This window comes from Poecile atricapillus, chromosome 1 (assembly GCF_030490865.1).
Source record: "Poecile atricapillus isolate bPoeAtr1 chromosome 1, bPoeAtr1.hap1, whole genome shotgun sequence".
In the NCBI taxonomy this organism is placed as follows: domain Eukaryota; kingdom Metazoa; phylum Chordata; class Aves; order Passeriformes; family Paridae; genus Poecile; species Poecile atricapillus.
The window spans coordinates 110,596,062-110,622,080 of NC_081249.1; the positions used below are offsets into that span (position 1 = coordinate 110,596,062).

At 46.0% G+C, this 26,019-nt stretch overlaps 1 protein-coding gene and 1 long non-coding RNA gene across 3 annotated transcripts; one reads left to right on the forward strand and one right to left on the reverse strand.

Annotated features, from left to right (window-relative positions):
• Window positions 1–4,700: 4,700 nt before the first annotated feature.
• On the forward strand, window positions 4,701–23,771 carry GJA5 (gap junction protein alpha 5). 2 transcript variants are annotated; one of them, XM_058862982.1, is made up of 2 exons: window positions 4,701–5,273; window positions 20,921–23,771. In XM_058862982.1, the coding sequence occupies exon 2, from the start codon at window positions 20,970–20,972 to the stop codon at window positions 22,080–22,082; it is 1,113 nt and encodes a 370-aa protein (XP_058718965.1). In that variant the 5' UTR covers window positions 4,701–5,273; window positions 20,921–20,969; the 3' UTR covers window positions 22,083–23,771. The 2 variants fall into 2 exon arrangements, with proteins under 2 accessions (XP_058718965.1, XP_058718956.1); XM_058862973.1 differs by lacking the exon at window positions 4,701–5,273 and adding an exon at window positions 10,182–10,518.
• On the reverse strand, window positions 5,288–20,868 carry LOC131591879 (uncharacterized). The gene is made up of 4 exons (XR_009280478.1): window positions 20,137–20,868; window positions 19,227–19,318; window positions 18,641–18,775; window positions 5,288–5,486 (listed from the first exon to the last, which is right to left on the reverse strand). It is a non-coding gene; the product is annotated as an uncharacterized LOC131591879 (long non-coding RNA).
• Window positions 23,772–26,019: the final 2,248 nt, after the last annotated feature.

Genomic DNA, 26,019 nt, shown 5'->3' on the forward strand with positions numbered 1-26,019 from the left:
TTGTGTGACCTGGATTAGAAAGAATTTGACTGGAAGACTGGCTTGGATTTGTTTGCACCTACCAGATAGAAATGGGAGAAGAGCTTCTCTCAGAAGTATTTGGGAGAGGGTTGTAAGGAGTTCTGGAGAAAGCATCTCCTGAGGCCAGCATGGACAGCCACAGGAGCTTCAGGAGAAACATTTAAGTCAGGTTTAGATTCGCCCTAGATTGTAGTACTTTGAGTTCTCCATCTCTTAGGAATCTGATGGCATTAAGGCATCAGCCTCTACTCTCAAGGCAGCATTCCTCATGTTTTCCAAACAATTTGGGAACTGCAAATCGCTGCAGATTTCTCAGCTCAGTAATTATGATGTTGCCTCAGCATTTTTCTAGCAGGATTCTTCAAAGCCCTTTAGATTCTCTCCCCAAATGCAGCCATCCATCCTCCTCCAAGAAATCCCAGACCTTACTGATTATTACCAATAAAATTATTGATGTTGGAAATGCTGATACAGGAAGATGAAGCTATTTAGGAACATTTTACCAGATGCTGGTTGAGCGATACTGCATCATTTCATGCAGCACATCACAAAACCTCCTTCTTCCCTGCTGTGTTAAATTGTTACTTTCCCTGAGGGAGAAACATGGTTCTTCACAAATCTGGCCTGAGAGGCAAGTGGGGAAAGAGTGTGGGAATAGCAGACAACATCAAGGATTCCCATTTCCCTATTCTCTGCTTCTTGTGAGCAATCTTGCATGGCTTTTAACCACTGCCACTCGTTTTCTGAAGTGCTCTTTCAGTGGCCACATCCTGTGGTGTCTCTGGTTTGGTGACAGCACTCCTAAATACTGAAAGCATTGTCAGAAAAATCAGTCTTGGGCTCCTCTTGGGCTGAAAGAACCAATTTACTGGTCTCCTTCAACAAGAGTAGGATAATTATAGGAAGTCCCTCTGCCACATCACATGGGTATCACATGCAAAAACCATATATCCTACTAATATGCACTGCTTAGGTATCTCTGTTTCTCACACACAGAAAGACGAATCACCCCCAGCCAGGAAAAAAATTGCCTATTATTTTGATAGCTATTTGTTCATATCCCAATTGAACCTGAGGAGTAGATTTTAAGGAAAATAAATTTCACATTTCTCACCAAGAAGCCAAACAGAACTGCAAGATTCATAACAAGAACAATGAATTTATAGCTACTTCAACTTGTTTCAATCAAGTCTAAATATTTCTTCCTTTTCCACCATTTCAAGGAAAGCAATAAACATCAGCAAGCAAGCACAATCCTGTCTGACATCACTTACTGGTCAGATTTTATCCCCAGGTTTCTTGATGAGCTTGTACAGGGGTTTTTCAACAGTGCAAGCCAATTCTGAAAACATCTGTGAGTCACTAAATCAGAGAGATAAAAGACATTAACCCACAAATGAAACACTTATGTACAGGTAGCAATTTTGGGGATAGTTTTCTCTTATGTGTCCTGTGGTCGTACTTCATCTTTGCCTCCACTTAGCATTAAAAACAAGATGCTCCAGCATGCAAAGAACCCAGTGAGAATGAAGTGCCTGGATTTACATGGAGCAGGGCATCATACTATGTATGAGCACCAAGAGAGAATTTAAATTAAATTAAATTAAATGGGAAGCTAAGTGGGGAAAGCTCTATGTTACGCCTCTGGCAGGACTTCTGTCCTCAGAGAACTCCCTAGCCTCCTCCCCACTCCTTGTAGCTTTAAACATGATCTTGTGGCCACCTGGGGAGCCAGCAGGGCTGCCTGTGTGGCTGTGGGGAGAAGCCAGGGCACCACTTCCTTGGCTTTGTGGCTGCAGGTGACTCATGCACGCACCTGTTTCCTCTGCAGCCTCTCACCTCTCTGGGTGGACAGACAGGGTTTTACCAGGAAACCCAGGTGTCCAGAAAAACAATTATGGAGATTTGAATCGACCAAATCCTTCACCCTTCCAGAAAGCAAAACTGGGTACAAATCTTTTCCAAGTTTTCCTCTGATAAATCCGCAGGACACCATGCCTGCTGCATGCCTGTGAGAAGATTTGCCTTTATGCAGCCACACAGAAGTGCAGCATGAAGGAGCAGGGCTGCCAGCTTCTCTCAGAGGGCTCATGGCACACTTTGGAAAGGAAAGCCCCTTAAAAAGGCATTTTCCCTGTCCCACAGCACTGCTGGGCTTGTGAGCTCTTGCACACGCATGGATATTTGGTCTTCTAGTATAAAATGCACCCTTCTAATCTGCTTGGGCCAGCAGTGCCCTCCTGCCCCCCACCATTTGCTGTGATTTACTTTACAGAAGGCTTCAGAATCCAGCCAACACACATCACAAAATTGGTGGGAAGAATCATGATTCATGGATTTTTTTAATTAATAACGTTCTTAATTTTACCCAGGAGGTCATGCCTTGAGATTCTTTCAGACCATCACAAAAGAGAACAAGCTGGCTGGGAGCAATAAGCACCATCTGAGAATCCTCCCATAACTCAGACTGTTTACTTTTCAGTTTCACTCAACATCATCCAAGCACATGTCCCTTTTCCCTCAAATCCTTTCAGCTGTTTCTTCCTCTGAAGCTGACTTCCAGGGAAAGCTCTAGAGATCTTTGCCTTCAGAGCAGATTCACCTCCTGGTTTCTCTTCCCTCTGTGGAGAAAGTATAGAGCAGGCTGAGGTCCTCCTACCCCACAGCTTGCTTTAGGAGGAGACACGTGCCTGTGATTCTTTCTACCTTGGCAGATTTTTCCTAAAGCCTCAAGGTTTAGAGCTGGGGGTCTTGCAGCAGCACAAGTCCTTAACTCCAGGATGGGAGAGCACATCCCAGGAACTTGGTGCCAGCACTGGCACCACATGGCTGCATGTCACAGCCTTTTTGGGGTGAGAAGTCCTCCCAGCAGCCATGTGTGCAATGGGCTAGGAACTGCTGTCATTCCAGGAGCTTCTGAGAAACCACATTGGGTCCTGGAAGGAAAAAAAACCAGGAGTTTCAATAATCTGCAGCATTTTCCAGTCTATGACATTTGTACACAGAAGGACCTTACCCACACAGATGGCCCCAAGCTGTAACTATATCAAGTCACTCACATGACCAAGACTTTGCAGGATCTCAGCCTCAGGGGCTACCAGGAGTCCAGCAGGCCTGAGAGACGGACAAAAAACTCTCACAGATCACATTCAGGATCAAAACACTACTCACCAGAACAAAGCACAGATTAAGTGATACCAGCCCAGATGACACAGACCCCAAATAAGGGCAAATAAAATATTTTTCTGCTGCCAGAACACCATCATGTGATGTGGCATCTCTTCCTGCAGAGGCCATGGAGAAGTATATCCACTATCTGCTGTCTGCCTTGGAATTGCCCCAGGAAAGCTGGCCTGGCTGGCAGTGTAGGGTGCCTTACTTCCAGACTATTAAATTACACTGCAATCAATGCAACTCAAGAATGTACTTAATTTGAAGTAAACACCTACAGACTGTGATGAACTGGGATGCTGCATTGCTCAGCACACTTCTTTGGCTGATTTGTTCACCAAGGCAATATCTCAGAGGGACAGAAATTACAGAAACCTTCTAAAAGCTGCAAGGACACCATAAATAAAAGAAATTGTTGCACTTTCATTAAAATTACCAAGTTTTTAAGACCCAGTTTCTTGGGGCCTTTCAGAGATAATGCACTCAGTTTGACTCTTTTATAAACACCTAACCTGGATAAATTAAAAGGAGCATATAAACAAAGATCTTCTATCACTTGCCAATACAAGATGCATTATTGCCCCAGGCCTCAGAGAAAACTGCAGCTTTGCATTCCCACTTTTAGTTAAGCTAATGAGGAGAAGAAGGAAGAGAATTTTTGAGGTGGGTTCTTCTTCCTTTCATCTGAAGAGTGGTTGCTGAGCTGTGCAAAGCCTCTGTGCATAGCTCTGCGAGCTGAGTACCTCAGCACCCAAGTTCCTAGAGACTGCACTGCTGAAAGGAGAGGTGAGTTCTTCCTATATCCTCCCTGGAAGCTGGTTAAACACTCAGTTAGCAGAGGGCCCTCTGAACAAGGGATGTGGCATTGCACTGGGTAGAGTTTGCAAACGCTTCTCAGTTACCTGTTCTGTTCTCTTCTTGTTTCGTTGCAAACCATGAAGCTCCTCAGGGAGGCTCAGGCTCACAGGCACTTCGATGATTTGGCTGCCCATTCTTCTCACCAGCCACATGCCAGCATGCATTCAGTGACTTGATGGTGTGGCTGCTTTGGGGGAGCTAGATGGGGAAGCAGACTGCAGCTGCCTCTGAAGGATATAAATATTTTTTGCAGTCGAGGGGCTCCAGCAGTCCAACAGGGTCAGGGACACCTGGGCTCTATTCCTGGCTCTCCTGCAGACCTGCTGCATTGTTTCCCTCCTTTCAGTAGCTCTAAATGAAGATCTTTTCCTGCCAAATTTGTTTTCTTAGGTGTGAGGCTTCCACTTGAAAATATGAGCCACAGTAAGGAATTTGGGGTGATGAGACTGGCCTGTGAATGCAAGTCCAGGCATTCATTTGGCAACAAATCCCACAAAAGCCATTGCACTGGTGGAACACCAGGAATGGCTCACAGGCCAACCTTACACCATTTACCAGTTAGCCATCTGCTCCCTTCAGATATTATTTTATGGCTTTCCTTTGTTTTCACTAAGGCCCAAACAGGAATGAAATCGTGGGCGCTTTTAAATAAATAGTCCTGCCATCACTCTAATAAGTTTGACAACTTGGTCACAGGCCCTGGGCAGGAAGCTAATAAACTTCAAGTTGCTTTTCTATTGTTTTCCTAAAACAATTTGACTTCCTTTCTGATAGCCTCAAATTCCTTCAATAAAAATAGAGTAGCTGGGAGCCAGAGGAAGAGCTGAACCTGAGCCAAGTTGCGCTTACAATGCCGCCTGCGTAAGATCACATTTTATCCTGATCCACGAAGACCCTTTAAAAGAATAGCAAGCAGACAGCTGCCAGTGCATGTCAGGAACAGCTCAGGAGCGAGTCTCCCCCAGCACTGGTCCTCCAGGCTGCAGGGGATGTCCAGCCAGTGAGACAGTGTCAGACCACAGGCTGAGCTCCTGGGAGCTGCCGGGGCTCCGCTCACCCTGCCCCGAGTGTCCTCCCCCAGACACTTCAGGATCTCTTCTGGGAGCCGAACACTGGCAGAGAGGTGGGCTCCAGCAAGACCAAAGGGCTGTGCTAGAGCTCTCCCACCCTTCAGTCAACTTTACCTGTTCCTCTCTCTACCTGTGCAGGCTCAGCAAAAAGAGGTAAAGATCTGTTCTTTCTTTTCTTCCTTCGGAAACATATTTATGTGGATATGTATACACACATATTTCTGTCAAGCAGCAATTCATCTAGCTGGAAGTTTGCAGGACAAGATGAATGTCTGGTGGCTAGGTAGATGAGGACTCCTTGCTTAAAAATGACTTGCTGATCCTTTGGACAAATCCTTTATGCCCTCCATGGTCTGGTTCCTCCACCTGTAAAACAAGGAGGGTGTTTATAGGAGCTGCAATTTCATTATCATCTGCAAAGCACTTCTCAACTACTCAGAGATGCTGTAGACTTGAGAAGTGGAAGCAGGAGGGGTGAGAGGGCCTTACTTTGTTTGCAGTAACATCAAGCTGACAGCTGAGCATTTACTTTGGGATAAATGGCAATTTCTCCTCAATGAGATAAAAACCTCTTCCAGTTTTTCTTGCTGAAAACTTTACTGGCAAATGAGTCTGACACAGTGATATTTCGCAACTTGCTGTTTCTTGTTTCCTCTTTTCTCACTCTGTGCTAGTATGGTACTCTGGGTTGGGGAGATGAAAACATCCATCCATATGGAATAATTTGGGGTTTTCTACTAAATGAGGAACTGTGACTATAAAACTGTTCTTATTCAGAGGCCTTTAACACTCCTCTTCCCTTGGGCCCAGCCTGTCCTTGGGAATTTGCTTCCTACTGGAGGATGCCTTCGAGCTGTCTCCAGAGGTCTAATGTATAACAGAGAACTTCCCTCTCTGGCCTTCTCTTTCAATCATATCCATGCATGGGGATTTGAGATAAAATGTTTCATCAGGAAGGTACCATCGTTTGGTGCTTTAGAGAAGGTACTAGAGGTGCCTGTCCAGCATGGAGCATTATGAAGAACCAGAGTAAGTGCAGTGCTGTGGCCAGGCAGCAGAGATTAACTCAACCACTGTTGGTGGTGGTTTTTTCTGAAATTTCCCAATGCAGTAAACCTGACATCCTCCTCAAGGACAAAGTCCTTGGTAATGGCAGGAATGTACAAGACATTTTCCCTTCAGACAATATCTTTAAGATTCCACGTCTCAAGAGAGCATCTAGCTGCATTTGAAACAGCCTTCCAGCATAGCCAGCTGCTCTGGGAACACCTATTTTATGTGAAGAAGCTCTTTCATATGTGAGCTCTCATCTATACTACTGCACATTTGCAGACTTTCTCCATGCTTTGTCTTGGCTTGTTCTTTTTGTTTGTTTAAATCTCAGGTACCGAATGAATCCCTCCATTAAATATCCATGGGATCAATGCTCAAAAACTCATCACACAAACTCTGCTCCAGATTTACCTGGCTTTTGTATGCAAGGCTGCAGATCTAATAAGGCACTATGGCAAGTACAGGAAATAGAATGAAAAAGGGACCTCTTGGTTTATCAGGTTCAGTCCCTTTGAATAACAGGCAAGTACAAAACAAATGGCCTTTTCTAAACTTACTAAACTCTGTCCTAAATCTCATTAGGTTTCCACCCTAACTTGTGCTGCTAAAATGCTGTTCCAGCACCTCCTTGCCTGCTCTGTTGCTTAGAAACCTTCTGATTTCCAACCTAAATTCATTCATGGACAATTTATATCTATTTATTCTTGTGCCACATTGTCCTTTAGCTTATGTAGCTCTGCTCTCTCCCAAGCACTTACTTTCCCAACCCCCAATTCCTAAAAGTATTTATAGGCAGCAAATCTCTCCTCTCTTAACCTTTGTTCTGCCAGACTAAGTAACTAAGCTCCCTTATAGTATTCACCCTGCAGGCACATCACACCATGATTTAATTACTTTGTGTAGCTGCACTAGCATGAAGTTCAGTGCAAAATAATTAATGCTGAAAAGCTCAAGCTGGTAGCACATCTATTTTCAAATCAGCTCAAATATCTCTGTGCAGTCACTGCTGTGACTGATAAGCAAACACACTGTTGGCTGAGACACCTTCCATCCCTCTGACCACTCCACTGCCTTCCTCTGTACCTGCTCCAGGCTGAATATCCTCCTTGCATGTGGGGAAGCAGCACTGCAGACACTATTTTGGAGAAGTCTCATCCTCTTGGATGACATTACTTCCACTCACTGTAACTGGAAATACTGCTACATCCTCAAAGTTTGCTTGCCTTTTTCACCCCCACGTAGCATTGCTGGTTCCTCCTCCTTTGAACCAGGAACCTTCCCTATCTTTCTCCATCTCCCTCTCCTGGGAGATGGAGATTCCTGTTACTCTTCAAGCAACAAGTTCCTAGTGTGTGACTTCACACTCTCCCACTTATCCTCACCTTGATCACTCCAGTCACAAAGAGCCTTCAGCTCTTGTACTGCTGGAATCCACCTCTGCCCTCATGATACCTCCCAGCTTGGTTTCATCAGCAGATTTCATTAGTATTTCTACATTCTGTGCCAAGGTAATTAACAGAAATATAAAAAAAGATCAGTCCTAAGAGCAATCTTTAAGTAGCCTCACAGATAATTTCCCTTCAACCTATTAAGGAACTGGTGTATCAATTCTGTCAGTCTCTTACTCACTTGAGGATTTATTTAATAATCCCTGTCTTCTTCAGCTGAATCTTCTACACTAATTTGCTTCTTCTGGGACACCATATCATATGGTTTACTGAACTCCAGGTAGATAAGGTCTGCTATGTTTCTTTTACCTAGGGGGTCAGGAATCCTAATCCAAGAAAGCTCTTAAGTTTTGATCAAAAGATAGTACATGTTGTTCTATTTTCCCTTTGCCTCCCGGTCTTATTTCTGCTTTCCTTCGAAATGCATTGCACAGCCTCACAAACTGCTGTGATCTGTGAGCTGTACATGGCAAAGCTGTCAGCTGTTCTCCTCATTCCCACTGTCTGGGGGAGCATTCTCTTCCACTTGCTCTCCTCACTCAAGTCAGACAAGTTTTGCATAACAGGCTCTTGGGGAGGGTAGTTCAAAATTCTTCTTCCCTGCTTAAGATTGAGCAAACCAGCTATTTTTCTAGCTGAGGGGCTGGAGAAGCTGCCAGGACACCTCTGTTTTCCCTTGAAGAGACTGCAGTAGAGAAGGGATGATACATTGAGGGGCTGGCTGAAGTATCCATACATCTCTACTCCCCTGTCTTTTGCCTCCCTGTCTGCCTTCTACCATTTCCTTTCCATGCATCAAAATCCAAATAGCTGCCACCAACACCAAAGCAGAAAGAGCTCGTAACAGGTACGTCCTGTGCATCATGCATGTGTTGGACAGAAATCTTCTCCCCTCCCTCATACATTCAGCAGAAGCAGATTGTATCTGCTGGGTTCAGGATTACCTCTGTATGCCACTCAGGAGCAACACTTGGGCAGGAAACACAAAGGAGTGAGCAGGGAGAATCAGCCCTGATCACCCTGGGTGTACAGCCATGCAGGGAGGTGAGTGTATTGCAGACAGCTCTCTCACAGGACCTGTCTCTCTACAGCATGTGAAAAACACTTGACAAGCCTTATCCCTAGCCTATCCCAAAGCCATCTGTGAGCTAGACCTGTATTATTAACACCTTTTTTTTGGACATTTCTATGATGAAGTCCTTGACAATCTCGCTGGCATAAAATCAACATGAGTTTACATAATAATGCTTTGTGGAAATTACTCTAGAAGGACAAAAAGCTGGAATGATATTCTCCTTCCCGTGAATTTCCATTGCAGATACACAACTGCCACACAGGAGAGGGAGAAACGACTCCAGAAACATTTCTATTTTCTTAAAAGCCACAGAAAGGCTTTCAATAAAGTTAGAAATGAAGCAGTAGATGACTATATGTGTCTCCATACCAGGTGGTTACTGAGCTGCTGTGGGAATTTACTGTGCACTCTTTGTCCTGCATCCTGCACTAACCACCAGTGAGGATCCAGCCCTCCTGAAAAAGAGTTGCACTCCTAACTTCAAAGTGACTGTGTGTCCTGTGTGGACACACAGGACATGTGCAGAGGTAGCCTCTGCACAGCACTGTCCCTTTGTAGACTGTCTTTCAATCTTGTGACTAAAGGAGGTATTAAATTAGTGGGAGAAAAACTATTAGAAGTGTTGCCAGCATTGTGTTTTAGTCCCTGGACTGCTTTTGTTTCATTATCTGCACTCACTGATGCAGAGAGACCACCAGGCAATGTTCTGGGTGGGAGATACCTAGCCTGGGAAGGATTGCTGGAGGGATAGCCACCCGAGCTTGTGTGCAGCAAGTCGGTTCTCAGGTCAGCAGAGTCTTCTGTGCAAATCTCGCTCTCCTGCCTCCGGTTCTTTGAGACCTTTATCAAAGCCAGAAGGCATCTCTGATTCTGCCTCCTCGCTGGGCCATTTCTGATGTGCAGGCCTCAGAGGCTCAGTTTGACACATACATGAAATACAAGACCTTCAGACACTTGGTATGTCAAAAACGTTTTTAAGAGAGGCCCAAATGCTCGTGCATCTGTGTGTGCGGGGAGGTGGAGGTAGGGTGGCGTGACAAAAAACACCTCTCTTGACAGGCAGATTATTTATCAGAATGAGGACATATAAAAAGTCTCTGTGAAGCATTTGGTGCTCTTTAGGACAAGGCTGCAGTTTCGCTGGGCCCCTGGTCCAAGCCAGCAGAGCAAGTTCTGTGTGATTTGAAGTGGTGGAAGACCCCTGCTCCACATGAACTCTGCTTTGCCAGATTAAGCTTGAACGAGTCAGAAATATGTCCCTTGTTGGTTGAACTATCTTTTGTCTTGCATGGAAAAAGCTTTCCAGGGTCTGGCTGGTGTAACTGTGGGGCAATGCTGTCTCTTTTCATTTGGGGAAGGCTTAGACCATAGAATGTTATCTGTGGGAAGATGTGCAAAGGAACAGTAGCAGCAGTGACTGGAAGGGACTGCGCGAAGCCGGCAGCGAATGCATCCTGTCGGCATGAGGAGGGTGGCACAGGGAGAGGCTGAGAATGGAGAGGCAGGACTGAGATCCATGGTCTTTAAAGGAAAAACAACAGGAAACCAGGTTTGAAAATAGAAAGATTAGTCTGGAGGGGGTGGGAGAGACAAGAAAAGTAGGTGAAGAAAGAAGAGGGGGAAAGGCGGAGAGGCAGTGGGGAAGAGAGAAAGTGACACAGAAAGGGGGTGGAGAGAAAGAGAGGAAGAGAGAGAGAGAGAGAGAACCATATTAAAGGAATAAAACGAAGCAACTGAGGAGAAGAAGGAGTTCAACTTCATTACAAAAAGGGAAAGTGCTAAAGGAAGGAAAGGAGACTGAAGACAAGACACTGGAAATCAGGTAAGTGACTATGAGGGGGAAATAATAGAACTGCAGAAGTGCTGATGGTAGATCAAGTTATTACATTCGAGGGGAAAGCAGTATGAGGGGGAAAAAGGATTTGGAGAGGCAGGAAAAGAAGGATGGCCAAAAATAACTTAAGAAATTTACTTTTTATTTCATTTTCTCTTCAAAACATTCCCACTAGTAACATGGTGGGCTTGGGACATTTTAAAAATTAAACTGTTTTGCCACAGGCAGCTACAGAAATAACAAGTAACTTCCCTGCAATGAACATAGATACCAATAGATTCCAATGTATAGGAAAGCACGATAAGAGCCCCAAACATCCTCCCTCAGACAGTATAAAGTACAAATTGCCATTTCTGTCAGATCCCCTTTCAGCATGCTGTCAAGCTGCTCGGGGGACAGTGGTGAAGGGAGCTCTTACCTAGGAGAGGCTCTCAGGGTATAAACACTTTATCAAGCGTCTGCATTATCCGCCTATATTCTGAAGCGTGCAGGACGCTTTCGAAATACTGCAGTTTCTTTTCCTAGGGAGTATTGTGTCCTGGCTGGTCTGTGACATGGAGCCTGGGAATGTAACTCCAGTGCAGACAAGTGCCTTGCTGGTATTTCGCAGTCACACGTTCTGTGCGCGCCGCCAGGGAATGAATGCCTTTCTCCTCCATCCTGACACTGCCCGTGGCAGCCTCAGCAAGGAGCCACACAGACCTGAAGGGACAAATGTCCTCTCCCACACCAGCAGCTGCTGACTCCTTTTATTTGCCTTCTTAACTTTAAGTTAAGTCTTAACTTTAACTTAAAGTCTTAACTTTAACTTAAGTCACCCCAGGACATTGCCCCCTTTTTTGTACTTGGAATAATTATGCACTTACATTTCCATGATTTAACGCTGCTTTTTCAAAGAATAGCCCACCTTGAGAACATGGTACCCCCAGAACACACCAACCTGGAAGGAAGCAATCTCACTGAGTGTAAAGGCTGCTGACTAATTGCCACCTCAGATCTGTGGTGGCTCCTTTGATTTCCTGAAGGGTAGTTTGGCTTCCCATTTGTCATGTCTAAGGAGCGTTGTGGCATTCTGGTTTTAACGACTCCGGTAAACTGAGGCAGTGCCCCTGTCCCTCAAGTACCCTAACAACCTTTAGAGGATTATATAAGTGGCTTTTCTGGACAAACCTCAGTTAAAAAAGTCTTGTGCTGAATGAGCTGTAGGCATTGAACTCTCCCTCCATTGTAACAAACTCATCAAAATTCCTTGGTGAAGCAGTGTGTGAGAGTTTTCCTCTACTGCTGCCTAAGTGTTCCTCTCTTTAAAGAACTTCATGCATGTAACATATGTGTGCACATGTGTGTGCAGCTAGGAGAGGCTTAAAGAGTTATTCAGAAGCCTCACAGTATTCAGTATTTCTATCAGGAGCCAAAAAATTCTGCATTTGCTGGTATTTTCAAAATCTACCCTGAGATGAGCACACATTTCTGACTTTGTTCCCCTTTTCCTTGGGAGCAGAGCAGTACTTTAGGAGAATTCCTGAGGCTTCAGGGTTTAAAATACTCATCAGGCTCTGGTCGCTTGGGAACTATGTTAAGTATTCCTGTTACTATAAGTATTTGGGGTTGGTTGTTTTTTTTTGTTTTTCCACTCAACAGTATATATTATCACAATATTTTTAGTACTATATGGGCATTAAAAAATTTGAACTCTGACAGAAAATACAGGACTTCATACCTTAGCCTCTCTTCTTTTTTTGACCTTCAGACAGATTTCATAGATTCTGCACACATTTGCCCATTTTCTGATTTATCTTGCAGCATTGAAAGCAGACAAGGAGGAATGAGTAATTCAGCACTCCCTATGTCATTAGGGAGCACAGTTTGGAGACTGCTCCATGCTTTGGGTGCTGCTGTATGAGGCACAAGGATAGAGGCTTAAAATTAGAAATAATTCCCAGAAGACAACAGAGAGACTTCAATATTTGGGCTAGGAATTCATTAGGGTGCAGGGGAATTAATTTTATTGCAGTTGATAAGCAACAGAGAGATCTCTGTGAACAATACTCAGCATGCTAGCTCTTCCCTGAAACAAAGATATATTCATGCCACACAGCATGCAATGAGCAGAGAGATGCACTCTTTTAAGTCTCTCTAGTGTATCTTTGAAGAGAGGTCAGGGGGGTTTAATGTAAGAACTACAGGGTTTACACTTATATTTCTGCCTCTCTCCATTTTTTATGTCATTACGGACATGCTTTGAGAATGGCTGAGAATTCCCATATGAAACTGCTCTCCCTTAGAAGCAGAAGAGCTGACAGATGCCTCGGTCAGGGCACAGGGTTGCTTGGAAAGTGAAGCAGTCTGGCAAGCCTGCAGAGCTCCAGGGTCTTCTGCTGCACTCAGATGTCTGGTGAAGAAAGGAGGGAATAGTGGGGTGGGAGAAAAACTGTCTCCAGTTTGTAGTCAGATAAAGCTATCCGAGAGGACTGGGGTTAATTCTTGTCTCTTAGTCCAATTTCCTCTGTCATGATGAGGCAAGTTTCCCCACAAATGCCCATTTCTTGTCTTTTGGATATTTAACTTCTACATGTGGTACAACTGGTGGAAGTGATAAACTCTCCCACTCCAGCACAAACTAGACAGAGCTCTGCTTTGAATACACATTATACACTGCTAAGTACACTGGAAAAAAAGCATCAACAGATTAGCCACATCACCAAAGAGCTTCCAAAATTAATGAATAGTTTTTATCTTAATCTCTCGCTGCCTTAGTTCCTCGGCTGATCTAATATCATCTCCTCACCTCTGGGTGGTAATGAAAGTAAGTAGATTTATAATTGTGAAGCGATCAGATACTGTTGTGATGAAAGCCATAGGAAAACCCATGAGGAAACTAATAATTCTGTCTTTAGAGCTGGACTTGAATAATGTACAGTAAATGAGGCACAGGCCACCCACTGAACAATGAGGAGAAAACAAAACATTGAATAGCTGCTGTTCAAGAAAGCCCCCGCCAGGCTGGCACAGAACAAGGCAGGCATCCTGTGCAAAGAATGAGGTGACAATGTGAGGATGTGGTTAAGGACTCTAAGAGGCACAGGCACAAAGAGATTGAATTAAGATTACTGAGAACAGTAACCCCAGCATTTCCTAACTCCCTACTGCTGGGCTTTGCCAATTAAGTATTAGTTGGTCTCAAAGGGAGGTGTATTTTTGTGCATATATATATATATATATATATATATATAGCGCATACACTGAGTACAAAAAATAATCCACTCACATAGTCAGACTGAGGCAAGGATACAGTAATGAGGTTGGAGTGTGAAAAGAATCCTACAGATTTTTGGAAAGAAGGAAGAAATGAGATTTGACAAGGTACTAATAAGTGGGAAATAGTTGCTGAAAAATTCCCATTTCTAAGGCTGAAAGAATTAGTAATTTGGGTGCTGTAGAGGGTTAGCTGGTCAAAACTGCCAAAAAACTGAGGCAATGCTCTCTGGGAGAGCTTGACTGTAGGAAAACCATGGCAGGGAGGGGACTGATAGGCAGGGAGGTACTGGGGTGAGAGGAAGGAAGAAAGGATGGGAAAAGTCTGAATGAGAGCTCTCTCCTTCTCCCATTACCTCTCCAGTCTGTTTTTCTTCAACACTATAACAGGTTGCATCTCATGCAGTCTGTGAACGAGCCGAAAATCAGATGGGCAGGTTTAATTGCTGCTCTGTTGTGCCCAGTGTGAGGCTGCCACCACTGCACATCTCCTTACACCAGCCTTCCCCACAGACTGAGCAGTGCTTGACATCAGCTTCTCTCAGCAGAGCTCAGGGACAGCTTTTACTACAGCAGCCCCCAAGTTTCACAGCTTGCTTTTTTTTTTTTTTTTCCCAGAGCTCCTTATGCCCTCCTTGGCTATCTCCTCACCTCTATTTTGCCCAATCTAGTATCATCTGCAAATTCATACAGGTCAGCTTCTCTCTGCAAAGGGAAAGATACTGGAAAGAGCATCAAGTTGCCAGCATTTACACTAGAGAGAGAATTTATGGGGTTTTTTTTCCTAGCAAAAAGCACAGTGGCCCTGCATTTAGTTTATCCCAAGTCCAGTTTTGTCACATCTGTTGTTGTCTCTAGGGACCCACATTTCTCTAAGGAAAAGAGAGAATCCCAAGAGAATTAGAAGATGCTCCTGCATTTTAAGTGTAAGCCTGGATACCACTATCATGTAACTATTTGATGCTAGCTTTTTAAAGACAGTGGGATAAATTCATCCCTCAGCTTGACTCATCTGAGTTCAAGGTGTCTTCTGTTCTTGGTCTCCTGAGACTACATCAGGCAGAGCTTGGCCCTAATATTTGGATATATGAAAGCACAGGGGGAGGAACAGCATTAGATTTTCTGGACAGACAACTAATACAAATTCAAGTGACTGGGAGTCTGCAGCTTCCACCGTCACTTCAGATGAAAATATTCTACATATTATTATCATCTGTGCATGTAACACATCCCTGATGTACACACTTGAAGGTGTTGAGTGATTCCTCTCTGTCTGTGTCCCTGTGTGCATCGGGGTTGTGTGCCTGTGTGTAGGAGGTGACGGGTCATTCAGCTCCCTTATCTTCTCACCCACTCTCTTTTTCGTGAACTCTGAGATTTTCCACATTTGGAGAGGAGGGGGAAAGCACACCTCGTCAAGGAATAACAAGCTGTCTGCAACTACAAGTAGGGCCAGTGTTCTGGATACTAGTATGGCCCTTCCAGAAATTACAGTGAACTTGGGAGGAGCAGAAAGATAAGAAACATTGGATGTCTGTCTTCTAAGACAAGAGCTGTTAACACAGAGCTGTCCTTCTCCCTTGATATTTCAGCTCTAAAGTCAAAGTTACTCTGATACTGGTTCAACACAGGACTTTGAACCCAAGGAACTAGAATGGAACCAATGCAAACGTCAACTATTTTTCTTTAAAAGCATAAGTACAAAGTTATTTATTCCAGGCTCATGTGAAGATCAGAGTTACAAATTTGGTTAAACAACTGGCCTGAAACTTATCATAAGCATATGCATGTATATATGAAGCCAGAGAGATAATGTTTGGACAAAAATGCCTAATAGGTTGTTGTTTGTCTCTTGCATACCCATAGGAAGGATGGTAGTATGCTCTGAACAAAAAGATACCTATTGAGGTGGGCTTTAGCATCACAAATCATCTGTAATCCAAAGCACTGCACCCACTCTGCACAGTGCATTTCTAACTCTATTCATCATTTAATGTTGTAAGCCACGTGTCCCCACAATGCAAAACAAAACAAAAACAAAACAAACCATCTGTGGTTCTGCCAGGTGTACCTGCTATAGAAGGGCAGCAGGAGAGGGTTTTCTTTCAGGTAATCAAGACAGTGCTGTCTGAGGGCACAAGAGAGAAGGGCTGTGGTCTGTAGAAGCAGATGTGCTGTAGAAGAAGTGTTGTATTGCTGTCATGAGGTTAAAGGTGCAGTGCTGCATTGAAAAAAAGGACAATCTTTCAAGTCACAACCCCTGAGCTGTCTCTAACACAGTGACCTCAAACAAGCAGTTTGTGCCTTCTGTACCCCAGTGATCACCATCTGCAAGACAGAGGTGGCAACATCTGCACTGCATGGGATGCTGAGGCTACTAACAAGGGGCTGGAGATCCTTAAGTAGCATTAACCAGCCTCCAGTGCAGAGCTTGGAGTGACCTTCCCAAGTGCCTACAGATGTGAGTGCACAGCTGGGCAGTGTGGGCTCCACTCCTGTCTGGGTTCAGCCTAAAAAGTGTCAGCACATGGCAAAGAGCTTTGCCCACACACCCACCATGATCTGCTGTGCCACGTGCTGGCCTGTACCTGTATGAGATAACACAGCTGGAGGGAGAAAAGCCACGAGCAGTTCCTAGGCACTGACCAGCTGGCCTGGATGCCCCACTGCAATGCCACTGCTCACATGCCCAGTACCCAGAGGGGACAGCTGCCTCCTCAGTCAGTAGCTTGGAGGGGATGCACTCCTTGCATGGCCTCCACACACAGCCACATGTCCGGAGTGTGAGCTTCTTAAAACATCCTGGGCCCTCCACTTCGTTGTGAAATCTCATTAATTCCCAGAGACAGACATTTGTACCTGATTGAGCAAATCACACACAGAGATTGGGCAAAAACACAATGGCTTTGAATCGGATACTTTCCCCCTCCCTGGGAAATGTGCCTGCCTCACACAAAGGAGCCTTCCTCGGAGAGCCTCTCCAGGTGCCCCTGGGATCTGCCACGGGGAAGAGGTGAGCCCAGCAAGGGAGAGCAGAAACAGTGTAATAATCAGACTCTCCACTTTATTTTAGAACCATCCCGCAGAGATGACGACCTCCTGTCACCTTCCTTGTGGGAAAAGCTAGCTTGAAGTGTTGAGCTCAGCTATTTATATCACTGCTGATAGCCTTGCCTGTCTTCTAAAGAGGGGAAAACTTTCTTCCTAGCAACCCCCAGGGAAATAAACTCATATAAAATGATTGCACAGGAACAGCCCTCCTGGCTCTCTGGTGTGGGTATGCTAGCTGTTCATCAGAGCCCTGGCTAGTTCCAACCAGAACGAGCGTGCTGGCTGGAGCGAGCAGCAGTGATGTGAAATGCTCGCCCGTCCTTCAGAGCACGTGGCATCACCAAGAGGATGGGCAAAACTGCTCAGAGGGCAACAGACACTTCCCCTCCCGCAGATAAAGGCAGTGCAAAAAAGGAATGGCAGAGAGCAGCCCCTAGCTGGCGAGCCAGCCTGGCGTACTAGCAGGTGCTGTCCCCACTGGGGTATTTTTATCGTGGAATTTGGCAGTCACAAGGCAGCCTGGAGCTGAGCAGACTCCATGCTTGGCCTGTGGGGTGATGCTGAGTTTTCCTCAGCTTCAGTGGTGCTCCAGGTGATGATTGAGCCGGGCTGGCCACGTCGCTGGGTTTGTGCCAAGCTGCACTGGTCTGTGTCACACACGCGTCCCCCGGTGCCAGGATCCCGTGACAGTGCCCAGCTCCCGTGTGGATCCAGCAGAAAGCTGCCAGCCAAAAGCATGGAAGGGCAGTGGCATGGCCCACGACTGCTCATGAATATCCATGACCCTGCTGCTGGTCTTCCACCAGCACCAGGTGCTGAGTACTGCTAGAAGTATTTGAGTACCACAAGAATACCCAGAGCTGTTTTTTGCCCAGCCACACCAGAGTTAGACAAGATCTGTCCGACTGAGCCCAAACTAGGAATTTTAAAGGCTGCAGACACTCACTTGCTGAGAGGTCAAAGCATGTGAGGGCAACAGTAGTCTGGGAATGAGGAAAAGGAACTATATGGAAAATTCCCAAGAATAGTAAAGCTATGAGGAGAAGGGCTAGGTCAGGGGCAGCTCTGCACAGCCAGGAAAAGCTGTCAGGAGGTGACAATCCTTCTTTTCTTGCTGGCAGCAGAGAACTAGATGCTCTCAAAGACCCTTGATCGGGCACTGCAAAAATAGCTCGCTAATAAGTATCAAATGTCTAAGCCAAAAATGCTGCTCTAGGAGGGAAACTCCTTCTGTTGGTTTCCAAATCTGTTCCCCTGTGGCCACCTACGCCCTTGCAGCAGCCACCTCAGCTCTCTACAGGGCTGTAGCGAGATGATCAGGAGGCACCTCCGGCTGTCCCTTCTTTAGACAGGCTGTGCAAGGGAGGGCAGAGGAAACATCCCTATAATCCAGCCTAAGCCTCGTGACTGCCAGCCTCAGATCCTTCTGATTTGCAGCTTCTTGAAGTATTCTGTGCATGTGTGAGACAGGTAAATTGCTGTTCTTCTCGCATCCATTAACATTTTTTATTTCTGGGTTCCTTGCGCTTATGTTTGCTTTACTCTGTGTCCTGCACATCCAGATTTTTACAATCTGCAAATGTCTAGGCTTAGAAGCCTTCCCTGGGGAAAACAAGCTGTTGTAAAGTCCCAAACAACCTGCACACAATAGAATAAATGGGAAGAGGGGCTCAGTTTGTGATTGTACTTCCCTACAGCAGTAAGAAAAAACTCAGCCTTTGCACAGCCAGGGAGAACTGTGTTCATATTTACATTACCAAGCAAGGTGGAAAAAAAAAGGCATGTGTAAACAACATAAACTCACCTGGAAATGTGAGGACACCCACCACTGTTCATGCTGCCTTGTAAGAAATATTCCACACATACAGCTGTGCTACAGCATAGTGGTGCTGGGGACACATAACACAGAGCTGTAGGTAGCTGGTTGCCTTTCTGCACTCTGGGGAAAAAAAAAGCAAACACACTAATTTCAGTGCCACAGTCTGTAAATATTTCCCATCACTGATTTATCTGCCTGTATTTAATCCCCTGGTGCTCCTGGAATGAAGCCATATGCTAATTTCTCCAGAATGTAGTAACTGCACCAAAGCCATTCTGGAAGGTAAGACAGACCCACACATTCACCAGTTTTCATCAGTGCAGATGAGGGGAGTCAGAAAGACCAGCTGATTTTCCGTGTTACTGCTCCTCCAGCTCTGGGCTGGCAGCAGATCAAGGCTCCTGCATGTGCCAAGCAGCCACCAGGACCTCCATCAGCATGACTGCAGCATGCCTGCCAGGGCAGGAAAGCACCAAAGTCCGTCCTTTGCTTCCTGTGTGTCCCATCTCCCTGCTCACATGGCTTCTGACAGGTGGTGGGGTAGCAAGTGGCCACTGCCCTGTCTCCATACCTGGGCAATCCTCTCCTTCCTCAGGGCAGCCCTCAGCAGCACCAGGAATTTGATGGTTTGACTTTTGATCTTTGTCCCATCCATCCTTGCAGCTGGACACAACACAGGAACAAACAATGCTATGAATTATGGTGTGTACTGCTACATTAAATTATATCACTCTTATAACTAGAGGAGGGGATATTTTTCCCTCAACAAGTGTATCTGTTCTCCAGCTTTTGCTCACAGGCAATCCACACAATATTGCTACAGTAAATTTTCAGCTTTTAACAGTGTCTCTCTCCACAAATGTTCTTTGCACTATAAAAATAATTGGCTCCTAAAGACAGGACAAGGAACAATAAAGGAGAGTTAACAATTTGGTCCCTGTGGCTTTGGGATTTACCTTGACTAGTGCTTTTAATATTTCATTATGATGATTATTTTTACATTTACTTATTAAAATGCTATTTTCTAAAAGAATGACTGTGGGAGGACATTAGCTCCAAGGTAATAGTGCACACTTTATAGCACCCAGCCCTTAACTCTCACCAGGGAGAGCTTTGCAGTGCCTTGGGAAGGTAAGTATGGTGAGCATAACTGGATCAAATGATTGCTCAAGCACTCCCACAGGGCCCCACAAAAGATGGATTAAACCCACTGCTCTCTTTTTATCCGTCAGGTTAAGTGACTTGGCCAGAAACAGTCAGTCAGAGTCAGAAACAAAACTGAAGCAGGCTCTCCTGCATCTCCACTTTGCAATCTTAGTCCCAGTCCAGCAAACCTCTCCTGTCATCAGACCACCTACCAACAGCACTTCCCAGGAGTTGCTGGTCCTCGGGAGGCACTTCAAAGGAGGCTTTTTTCTTTGTTTCATTTGAACGTGAATTTTCCCTCAGAATTTAAGAAAAGCAGAAGGAGCAAGACTCACCATTTAGATTCTGCAGCAGTTCCCTTTCAGAGAGGCATGACAGCGTGGCAGCAGATTAGGTTTCCACGACTGGCACAGCCCACCAAAGTCTTTACACTCCCCTAAACATTTGCAGCTTGTAAATGAAACACTTGCATCTGGTAACACTGCAAACCCAAAGCAAAACCTAGGGACAGGGAGCAGGTGGGCAAGAGAAAGATTTTCTCTGCACTTCAGTGGTGGCACTAAAGCTCCTAAAGGAAACCCAGAGCTGTGAGCATTTCACATTCCAGGTGGTGGTGCAGGTATTACACAAAGGCAACATCTGACAGTGCCACTGCTCAGGCCAGGCTGTAGATTCCAGTCTTATCTCCCAGGGGATCAGCCCACTAAGGATTTTCCAGAGTGCAGTCTACAGACAGATAAATGCTGCTTTAACTACCCAGTCCACAGAGGAGGCAATATGCAGATCACACTGAAAGGACCTTCTGAATCAAAAATAAATCTGGCTCACACTCAAGGCTTTGGGAACTCATTTAGCAGGCTGTATATTAGTTATGTAAAAGAAGATCACTTTTTGTTTCAGTATCTGAATTTTAAAAGAAAAAAATAATCCTGAACACAACACAAGGTTTCCAGTGGATGTGAAACAAAGTTTTCAGCAAACCAGACATGTTCATTTCAGAACAAATGAAAACATTACCTCTGATACAAAACTAAAAAAAAAGACCCATTTCACTCCATCCATTTGGAGCTGGGCATTTCCTAACCCTCCTTAGAACCACTCTCTGTTTTCTCCCAACAGAGGCTTGCACTCAACTCTCAAGACTTCTCACCCCTCCTGGTGAGCAGAAATGGGGGAGTGGAGTTTCCTGGGAGACTTCCTTGAGAAGGTCCACAAGCACTCCACAGTGGTGGGGAAAGTCTGGCTGACCGTGCTCTTCATCTTCCGGATGCTGGTGCTGGGAACAGCCGCGGAGTCCTCCTGGGGGGACGAGCAGTCGGACTTCATGTGTGACACCCAGCAGCCCGGCTGCGAGAACGTCTGCTACGACAAGGCCTTCCCCATCTCCCACGTCCGCTTTTGGGTCCTCCAGATCATCTTCGTCTCCACCCCGTCCCTGGTGTACATGGGCCATGCCATGCACACGGTGCGCATGGAGGAGAAGAGGAAGATGAAGGAGGCAGAAATAGAGGCCCGAGAGAACAAAAACGGTGGTGACACATACTACCAGCAGAAGTGCTCCGTGGCAGAGAAAGAGACTAAGCTGTCTGGCTGGGATGAAGCGGGAGGCCAAATCATACTCAGGGGCAGCCTGCTGAACACTTACGTCTACAGCATTTTGATTCGAACTGCCATGGAAGTGGCCTTCATCGTGGGGCAGTACGTCCTATACGGGATCTTCCTGGAGACCCTGTACATCTGCCAGCGGGCACCGTGCCCCCACCCCGTCAACTGCTACGTGTCCCGCCCCACCGAGAAGAACGTGTTCATCGTCTTCATGCTGGCCGTGGCAGTGCTCTCCCTCTTCCTCAGCCTGGCCGAGTTGTACCACTTGGGCTGGAAGAAAGCCAAAGAGAGGTGCTCCCGCTCCTACAAAGCCAGCCCCAGCACAGCCCCCGGCAGGCTGGAGTCTGCCCCGCAGGCAGAGAGGGCACAGATGTACACCCCGCCGCCGGATTTTAACCAGTGCTTGTCCAGTCCCAACGGGAAGTTCATCAGCCCCTTCAGCAACAAGATGGCCTCCCAGCAGAACACCGCCAACTTCGCCACTGAGAGGGTCCACGGCCAGGAGGATGCTGCTGGGGAAGGGCCCTTCATTAAGTCCAGCTACGTGGAGAGTCCAGAGGCGGCCAGTGAATGTGCAGCACCTGCCTTCCCCGAGAACTACTTCAACGAGAAACGCCGGTTCAGCAAGGCCAGCCGTGCCAGCAGCAAGGCTAGGTCGGATGATTTGTCTGTGTGACCTGTCCCCAGCAGGGACGAGGAGAAGGAGCTGTCCCAGCGCTCAGTAAAACTTTGGCAAAGTGGACTCCAAACTCTCACCCCTAACCTCCCTGTCTTAATGTCCTCTCTCTATCCTTTCCAAACAGCACCTCTAACGGCTCAAGGCATGGGCAGCCACAGGCACTGAAGAGAGACACCAATCTCGGGATATGAAGCCCTCAGCTGTATTTTCACCATGGAACCCACAGGGATTAGAGACTCCCCACCCTTAGCCTGGTAGAGCACAGGCCAGCAGACTCCTGCCCAGTGGGTATCCACTGTGATACTGTATTCAACAGACTGACTGGACCTCTAAATCTTCTGTGTTCTCTATTCAACGTTTGCAACATCAGCTTGGTGGTTGTACTGAGCAGAAGCTTCTCTCACCTGCAGAAACACACCAGTCAGCTTTCTGAAAGAAAGATTTTCTCATCTCCTTCATTTTGGCTCTTTATAATCCTCCCTTTCTCTAACTGAGCCCAGATATTTTATACCAGGTTACCTACACAATAAATCCTACTTGAATTTTTTGACACTGTGTATAGAACAACTCTTCCCCATAAATAAGGACATCTGTGGTCCCCAGTGCACAGCTGCCTCATGTCTAACATTGGAATCCCTTCCTCATTCCTAAGTCAGCGGCAGCAGACTGGCCCCAGGGAAATCACTTAGATGACCAGTTGATGAAGACTGGGAAAATTTCCCAATATACTTATGTCATTAATCCTAAGCAAGACACCCATTAACAGAAATAGAGACTCTCCAGTGAGAACAGATATCTCACGAGTATCATGTAGAAACAAAGTGATTTTCCCCTTTTTGAAACCCATCTTTCAAGCAACCTGAATTCTGCTGAAAGGGTGCTACCAGCTGCCCACTTGAGAGAAAAGCATCCTCTGTTTATCTGCAGAAGAGGTACGGCCTGTGTCTTCTCACCAACCTACCAAAATGCTTCTGCATCCTCCGCAAGCAGAAAGAGCCCTGCTCAGGTCCTGCACATCATTCAGCTCCTGCCTGCTCTCTCAAGCTTGCCAGCCAGCACAGGTCAAGTTATTTGTCCCCACAGCAAGTCTCTGCTCTGCCACCAAGCCATCCTCTCCACTCCATCCCTGGCACACACGGTGCTAGAGATCACCCATGGACCGGGTCTTTCCACCACTGTAATCTCTCAGAGCAACCACTGGGGCCCGAGGCTGCACTGTGAGTCTGGCGGGTGAGGTCTGCAGGCAGCTCCCACTCAGGATACATTTTCTCAGTGCAGAGCTGACATCCCTCTGGGAAAGATCTGCTAAACAGAGCCACGCTGCTCCCTGTTGTTTACCCTGCACTGCTCTTCCAGACACAGGCCACAGCTTCCCAACACTGGACTGCACAAGCGAATGGCCTGGGACCAGCTGATGAGGGGACTGAGCCATTCCCTCTCTTAGGGCCACTGAAAGTGAATCCCTGCTCCTGATACACAGCTTTGGTACAGCTCCCTGTGCATTTAAATACACATTCACACTCAGACAGGGGAAACCGTGTTTTTGTTTGTAAGTTTTTATATATTTGTATTTTTTAATCTTGAAAAGACCTGTGTGTTTTCCTTAACATGAGATTTTAGTCAGTCATGTCTAGGTTTCTCCTAATAAAGTTCTAACTCCATCTCTCCTTGTGGATGTTTCTCCTCTCACATGGCTGAGAATGAGCTGCTAGCAGAGAACAGGCTGCCCACCAGCCTCTGCTGCTCAGAGATCACAAAAATTCCCATTGCCCAGAGTGGCAGGAATGAGGGGAGGGTTTGGCCAGGGAGATAAATAATAAACATAGGGAAATGATTGATTGACTGGATAACAGGAACGCCCCCCTAGCTCCCCTGCCTGCCTCTGCATTATCAAAGAAGGAGGAGCTGGTCAGGGAACAGAGCTTCCATCCTCTTGCAAACGCTCCCTGCATCTCCTTGCATATCCTAACGCACCTCTGTACCCAGAGAGGACACCTGTGATGTGAAGCCAACTCAGCAGGAAGAGGGAAGCAAAACCTGTCCCCCAGGCATCTGATTGATTGTCCATGCAGTAACCGAGCCCTGAAGTCCTTTTAAGAGACAAGGCCTTGAGAGAATCCACTGCTAAACATTTCTGAAGTGTTCCTGTAGGTACTCAAATCTCTTAAGATGTATTTGCCCAGCCCAAAGAAATTCCTTTTCTTCCCTCAGCTGCGTCCTTCCTCTGAAATTTATCATTTGCTCTCCCACTTTCCAGCTTTCACAGGCTCCCTCCCTCTGGCCTTGGATCCCCCTGTCCACCCAAAGGAAGTGCCTTTCTTCACTTTCTCCACATAATCTGCCATCCCATGGGATTCTGCAGGCTGGGAAGCTGGAGATCAGTAAAGTACCAGGTCCCAGCAAGGAGGCTGAGAGGGGACATCAAGAATGAATCCAGAATTCAATGAGGACACTGGGACAAGGACCTTTAATTGCATTAGAAACTACAGGGAGCCTTTAAGATTAGGGAGCTGTGGTTTGGGGGTTTTCAGCTCAGGAGTGAGGATGCCACCTGAGCAGTCACAGCCCCACAATGCAGCAAGAAGGCAGGACCGGTCCTGCAGACCCTGGGTTTTTAACTGGCATGTGTACAGCCCTGAGCATGCCTGTCCCTTAGGGTGCCACCTTGCTGCGAGTGACAGGCAATGGGGAAGCCAGGAGCATTCCCCAGGGAACGCTTGGCCACTGAGTGACATTAATGCTCAGTAAAGCCACTCAATCACGAACACGGACCTTGTTTAACAAACAATTTGTGGTTTAAAACAAGCAATAGTGCAAACTTTAAAAGCTCCGAGCTACAGTTTCTGCTGGAGGGCAAGGTAGAGCTGAAAAAAGAGGACAAGGATCTCCTCTGTGTCTCAGAGCTCTCTGATCCAACCACGTTCAGAGGGGTGGGGTTTTGATGATCTTTGAGACCAGGGGAGTACAAGATCTCTCTTATCCTAGAGACTGAATATATCAAAGCAGATAATTCCCCTCTGCCACCCATTTCTTAATGCCTCCACGGTTCTGTCTTCTAGGTATAACAAGTGGGGGATATTTGATGGATGGATGTTTGTACTAGCTGACAGACCATAAACTTGTGATTCTTGGAACCCACTGTCAAGGCTGGCCAGGCTGTCACACCATGATAGAAGCACATTTACTTCAGGCTGGCCTGTCCTTTCAGACAGATTTAGTATATATTGCTTTGCACCAGATGGATGGGTAGACAATCTTATAGTAGCAACTTGAATCAACATTACATATTAATTTCAGTCCTTGGGTAGGTATTCAATCTTTAAATGGCAGCATTACAAAGACAATGCTCTGAGAGGGAGAAAAGAGGAAATGTGAGAGCTTTTCATTCTGTTTTTGCCCCTCTTTTCTCCAATTCTACCTGCTGGGACTGCTCAGACTCTCAGAACTGTGAATTCTCCAGCAATAGCTGGAACCAACATTTGACAGAAATGCCAACCCCAGTAATCTCCTTGGTCAGCACACCTCAAACCATTTCCTCCTCTAGCTGGTGTCTGAAAGAGCCAGAAGTCACTTCTGATCTACAGCCTTGTGCTGATCAGCTGCTGAGCCTGAGATAGGGAGACAGAGAAACATGTTTCAACAAGCCTTTAAAACAGAAATACTTAATCCTATAAAAGGAAAACCTATATTTAAAAATACATAGAATGCCAAAACTAATAAAGTATTGAACTGAGACAAGGTCATGCCTCTGAGTTCCTCTCCACAAACAGCACAGTGGGACAGCTGAGCAAGGCTAAGAGAAATCTGAGGGAGAAATTGAGGGAGAGACTTAAAAGTAATGGCTGATCTAGAGGACATGGGTGAAGTAAGTTGTTTCCTCTTTCAGAATATGTGGGCAAGACAATACTCAAGCAAATGCAATGCTGATAGTGTT